At 32.3% G+C, this 6,409-nt stretch overlaps 1 protein-coding gene across 1 annotated transcript; it reads left to right on the plus strand.

The window, feature by feature from the left end:
- Positions 1–2,643: 2,643 nt before the first annotated feature.
- On the plus strand, positions 2,644–5,334 carry LOC131658321 (uncharacterized). Its single transcript, XM_058927628.1, has 6 exons — positions 2,644–3,142; positions 3,333–3,469; positions 3,550–3,762; positions 3,845–3,937; positions 4,568–4,909; positions 5,203–5,334. The coding sequence occupies exons 1-6, from the start codon at positions 2,644–2,646 to the stop codon at positions 5,272–5,274; spliced, it is 1,356 nt and encodes a 451-aa protein (XP_058783611.1). The 3' UTR covers positions 5,275–5,334.
- Positions 5,335–6,409: the final 1,075 nt, after the last annotated feature.

Raw genomic sequence — 6,409 nt, forward strand, 5'->3', positions numbered from 1 at the left:
TCAAGGTGTGAAAATGGTGAAATGGAGTAGGTACTTGCAAGGTGTTTCAAACTTCTGTATTGGTTCAAACAACTTCAGATGATGCCGATGAAAGTTTCTGGGTGGAGAATTGAATTTAAAACACGATGGAACCGAAAAACCAACTTCTGTTTTTTTGAGGTATCAGGTTGAGATGGAGGCCGATTTTTTGTGGTTTTTAAAGCTTAAAAATGAAGGGGAATGATGCTCTATTTATAGGAAATGTGATGAGATCATTGTACGTGCCAAATGAGATCCCAAACGTGTGATTCAAACTCTAGAATTTTATGATTTTGCAAGCGTGTGACGCAAGGGTGAAAAGCATAATTTGGGTCATGAATTGAGTCGTTTTGCACTCAATGGGATGCGCTTCATCAATGCAAAGAAGTTTGCACAAGTAAAAGTGGTCCCAAGTTAAGTTTCACATGTTTTTCATTTCAAGTCATGTACCAAAATGCAGAGTTTGAGTCACCATATTCATATTTAGGCCAAATCCAATTCCCTTGTACGTTAGCTGTCTAGTTAGTGACTTTCCGGCTCTAGGTAATCTGTCTGGTTGGAACACACATACAGGTTTAGCTTGCCAAAATTGTAATTTTGACTCAAAAGGTTTTCATCTTAGTAAAAGTAAGAAGTGGTGTTTTATGGGTCATCGTCGTTTTTTGAGTAGAAATCATAGATTTAGACAAAATCGAGTTCGCTTTAATGGTGACACAGAAGAAAAAAATCCGCCATAAAAAATATCAGGATCTGACATTTTAAGGCAAACAAAAGATCTTGATGTTACATTTGGGAGAGGAGAAATGTTGGATGGTAACAAAAAGAGACCTAGAAAAAAAGTTCATCAGTGGAATAAATGAAGTATATTCTTTAAACTTCCATATTGGGAGTTTAATTTGCTGCGTCATAATCTAGATTTTATGCATATTGAAAAAAATGTATGTGACAATGTCTTGTATACTTTGCTGAATGATAAGAATAAATCAAAAGACAATCTCAATGCTCGAAAAGATTTGCAAGAGATGGGTATTAGATGTTATCTTTGGCCTGATGAAAAAGGGAGATATCATCTTTCTCTGTTTTCACTAACACGTGATACAAAAAGGTTGTTTCTCAACATATTGAAAAATGTTAGATTTCTAGATGGTTACTCTAGTAACATTTCTAGATGTGTTGATTACGCTCACCAAAAGATTTCTGGTCTAAAAAGTCATGATTGTCACATTTGATTCGAATACTTGCTACCTTTAGCCATTCGTAATTTATTTCCAAACCATGTTACAACAGTCTTGGTGGAGTTTTGTTCATTTTATAGAGTTCTCTGTGGGAAAATTTTAAATATTACCGACCTTCAAAATCTCCAAGAGCCTATTTTTATTACACTTTGTCATTTGGAAATTTTATCCCCCCATCATTCTTCACAGTTATGGTTTATTTAAGTGTTCATCTAATAGAGGAGGCAAAACTTGGAGGTCCGGTGCATTATCGAGACATGTATCCCATAGAGAGGTAAGTTAGTTACATTTACAATTTAAAGCATCTTGTTATGTGCATCAATATTTTATACACTAATTCTATAAAGGTTTTATAGGGAATTAGGTCATTTGAAATCCTTTGTACGCAATAAGGCTCAAGAAGAAGGTTCTATAGCTGAGGGTTACATAATAGAAGAGTCGCTCACTTTTTGTTCTCGGTACATTGAAGATATAGAGACACGGTTCAATAGACCTAGACGTGTTTGTGATGACTCAAATGAGAATGAATCTTCCTTTGCATCTCCCGTCTTCCCTCGACTTGGTAAACCAGTGGGAGCTTCCTCAGATTTCACATTAACTCGTTTGCAAAAGATTCAAGCTCATAGATATGTTCTTCTCAATTGTGCAATAGTCACACCTTTTGTTGAGTGAGTAAATAGAATGAACTTTGTCTTGTTTATTGATGGAATATTTTAAGTATCCTAGTCTCATTTAATGATTTAAATATGTTTAATTAACATAGATAATTTAGAGACTTCATAAGGAGAAGTTCAAGGTCATGAAGACCTTCAGCTACAGAAATAGAAAAAAGAGTGTATAAAGATTTTGTTGATTGGTTTCAAAGATTGGTAAGTTATAAATAATACTCCAAATTTTCTTGTTATTTTGTGATCATTCTGTAACACCCCGATATCCGCTACACGCATCAACCGTGTCGGCCAACCGAGCATGTCACCAGCTTAATCAATACTCCCCCTAGGTCCGCTTACCGGCTGCCCAGGAAATATTGTTTTTGCCTCCCGCAGGAATCGAACCACATACCTAGGGGTTAAGTACGTATTTGTGATTGTTGATGTTTGTTTGTTGGTAAGTTTGGGATTGAGGAAGTGATTTTGAGATCTAGAACAATTTATGAGATTCAATTCAAAGTTCTACAGTTGAGATGATAAGGTAAGGTAGGCTTTGTTCTGTACTACTGTGTGTGTAGATAGAAAGGAGCTTAGGATGATGCAAACATTGGTGTTCTCTTAAAATTTGTTTTTCTCCAATTCTTATTTTAATCAAAACTATAAAGTCTCTGTTCTGTTATGTACTATTGTTATTTTAAACATTGATATTTATTTTATTTATTTTGTTATAATATGCAGGCATGGCAAAGCAAAAGCGTTTCCGAAATCCATTAAAGTTAACACCTCAAGTTCATACTTCACCTCAAGTCCATACTTCACCTCAAGTTTCCCAATCACCTCAAGCATCCCAAGCTCATGCTTTTTCTCAAGGTCCACCTCAAGTTCATATTACACATCAAGTTTTACCTAGAGTTCATACTTCACCCCAAGTTCCAATTCAAGCTCATGCTTCATTTCAAGTTCCAACCCAAGTTCCTCTTACACATCAATCTCTAACTCAAGCTCATAATATACCTCAAGCACCAACTTCATCTCATTCATTACCTCAATCTCAAACTTCAACTCATTCTTTATCTCAAACACATCAAAGTGAACCATCTCCAACACAAACTCCAACTAACTCATCAACATTGAATGGTACAACACCATCAGAGTCTGAAGAAATTCCACAACAATTTCAAACATCTATGAAATATGTTGGGCGTGAATCTGTGGAATATTGGACTGTTGAGTCAATAGGTATATGTGTTATATTTTCTTAATTTATTGTACTTTTTATGATAGATTTGTCATATAATTTATTTTATTTCTCAAGACTCACAATGAGCTACTAATAAGATAAAACTCAAGTATTGGCAAGTCAATGATTTACCTATTTGGGAATGTGTAATTGTACACTTTGATGACCGATTTGCTGCATATGGTGAAGCACAAGGTTTGCTAGAAGGATATTGTGGAACATTAGCAACTAATTCCAATTTATTTCCAATTAATTTTGAAAGGTGGTCTGGAAAGTTAGGCATGCCAAAATCTTATTTTGATAATTGCTTTGAAACTGATTTAAAGGTATTAATAGTTTGTTACACTTTCTATATTGGACTTTTCATATTTGAGTGCCTAAAGTTTGACTTTGTTTACTTTTGAAGCCTCGATTTCAGTTTAACACTATTGAAGCCACGACAAAGAGATATTGCAAACTTAGCATTTCAAAAAAGTGGACTGCACATAGAGAAAGTTTGTGGACTAGATTTTACGATCCATCTCAAACCCGAGATGAAATTATAAGTAATGTTCCAATTGGTGTAGACCCAACTCAATGGGCTCATTTTGTTAATTGTCGCTTGAAACCGGAAACAATGGTAAATTTTAGTTACTTTTATTTATTTATTTTTGTATTTTAATTATATTATTACTAAATTAACTTGTATTCATTTTTTATAGGAGCGTTGTCGCAAAAATAGAGAAAATCGTAGCAAGCAAGTGATTCCTCATACTGGTGGTTCTAAACCTCTTTCGAGAAAAAGACATGAGATGGTAGTCTTACAAATTAACTTTGTATGTTCTAATATTTGATATGACTTACTATCTATTTTGACTTACTTTCTTCTTTAGTTTTTGGAAACCGGACAACAACCTAGTCGTGAAAAATTATACATTGAAACCCATAAAAAAAAAGGCGGGTCGTTTGTAAATGATGCAGCAAAGAATATTGTGATAAGTTCATGATGAATTCTACGCTTGATTTTCTAAATTACAGTTTGAAAGTTTAATAATTGGTTCATGACAGGCAATGGCTATTAGATCTTTAAAAACTCTTCAATTTCTAATTGTTTGTATTGGTTCATGATAGGAAATGATAGGCAATGACAATAGTTGGTTCATGATACGCAATGTCTTCTGTTTTTAATAGGTTTATGATATGTTTATAATAGGCAATGGCTTCTATTCATGATAGGTTCATGATAGGCAATGGCTATTATTTTTAATAGGTTCATGATAGGTTTATGATTGGAAATGGCTTCTGTTCTTGATAGGCAATGGCTACTGTGATTGTTATTAATATAATGATGTAACTCTATTGTGATTGTTTTGGTAAAACCAATAATTTTTTATCATTAAGTCTGCTGTGATTGTTTTTAAAATGGTGATCTTGTATATTGATAGGAGCAAATTGATGTGGGTTTGACACAAAGCAATATTGATGAATCTCAAATATCTCCTAATGATGTTGTCGGTAGAGTCTTTGGGCCCGAACATTCTGGAAGAGTGAGAAGTATGGGTATGGGTGCAGCTCCTACTAATACATTTAGAAATAATGGAGTTAGACTTTCAAATTTGAGTAATTCTTCAACAAGTGTTGCTGCATCATCATCTAACTTTTGGCAGGAGAAGTACATGAACTTGGAATCTCAAGTTCAAAACAATATGGCAACATTTAAAGCATATATTATGATGAAAGAAGGAAAGATTCCTGATCAAGTGGCTGACATTTTGGGTTTCTCAAATGTAAGTTCTAATTTTTATCTTTTAGTTTCACAATTCCATTAATAAAAATAACTAATGCATATTATGGTTTAAGTATATCTCTCAAAGAACCTTAAGCTTAAGATATCTCTAATTCCACTATTGTTTGTGATAGTTATTGTGGCTTTTGTTGTCAATGAAAAATAATTCGATTTTATCATAATTGATAGGGTAATTTGAACTGCCAATAGTATAGTGACAATTTAAAAAATATTCTGTAGATTTATTTCCCAAACATTCTACAGACTTATCTAATTAATTTTTTTTAATTTCAGCCAAGTGATATTGCAAGTGAGCCTAATTCGCCGTTGATTGCAAGAGGAACTTGTGGTGGTAGCAACATTTGATGTGCATTTTATTAAGGAGATTGAACAAGACTAATATTGATTCTATGTTTTTTGTTATGTTGACTCTTTAGATGAAACTTTATGTTAGACTAAAATTTGTGTTTGATTGTCAGATTTAATATCACACAAATATTTTGAACAACACATTATTATCATGTTCAAGTTGAAAATGTTATCATGAATTTAATTTGTATGATACCATTTTAACTACATTTATGTTATGTTACTTATTTAATTTTGTAGTCTAATGATTATATTTAATACTTAATTACAAATATTATAATCTAAAAATATAATGTAAAAACAATTTCAATAAAACAAAAAAAAAAGGATTCAAAATAAAACTAATCATTTATTGCGGAGGTTCCAAATCCCCACAAAAAATTAAAAAATAACTAAAAACTCTTATTAAAATGATGATAGAGGGGGCTGAGAGTCGCCTCAAATTAACTCTCTATACTGATGAGGTTTAAAACCTCCGAAATATAACCCCTGCAGTTTGGTAATTACGGGAGTTTTAAAGAATCCCACAAAATACGTTGCGGAGATCGTAAACCCCCTCAAAATGGTTATAAAACCCCCACAAATCGAGTGCGTTTTTTGTAGTGATTTTCCGATTTTTCTTGAGCCAAATGATCCTTTCATGAAGGAGAATGCAATGCAAAAATAACCAACTCAAAAGAGTGCTTGAGATAAAAATGGCAGGTGTTACATAGTTTATTTTTATTTTCAAGCTACTGAATATTTATTATCTTGTTATTTTAGAAATCGAGTATCTTCTACGTGTAAATATAGAGACTAATTCATCGAGTTGAGTAGAACTAGAATGAGTGACAAAACTCTTCTTTAAGAAAATTTAACACTGTTGCATGTTCAGAATTAGATTCGAAGTCAAAATTTTTGGTTAAACTAAAAAATATTATTTAACATTTTTAATGGAGACAATAATAAATCTTTAGTAGAAACAAATATAAATTTTTTAATTAACTTAATAAAATATAATAAGTTAATATATGCTACTTAATTAAAAAAACTGATGTGTGCATGTATTTATATAGGTTGTTTTATGATTTTGAATAAAATGCGTTATAAATTTATAAAACGCAAACAAACAAAAAAAGTTTTCTTACCTGTA

Source organism: Vicia villosa, linkage group LG3 (assembly GCF_029867415.1).
Source record: "Vicia villosa cultivar HV-30 ecotype Madison, WI linkage group LG3, Vvil1.0, whole genome shotgun sequence".
Lineage (NCBI taxonomy): Eukaryota > Viridiplantae > Streptophyta > Magnoliopsida > Fabales > Fabaceae > Vicia > Vicia villosa.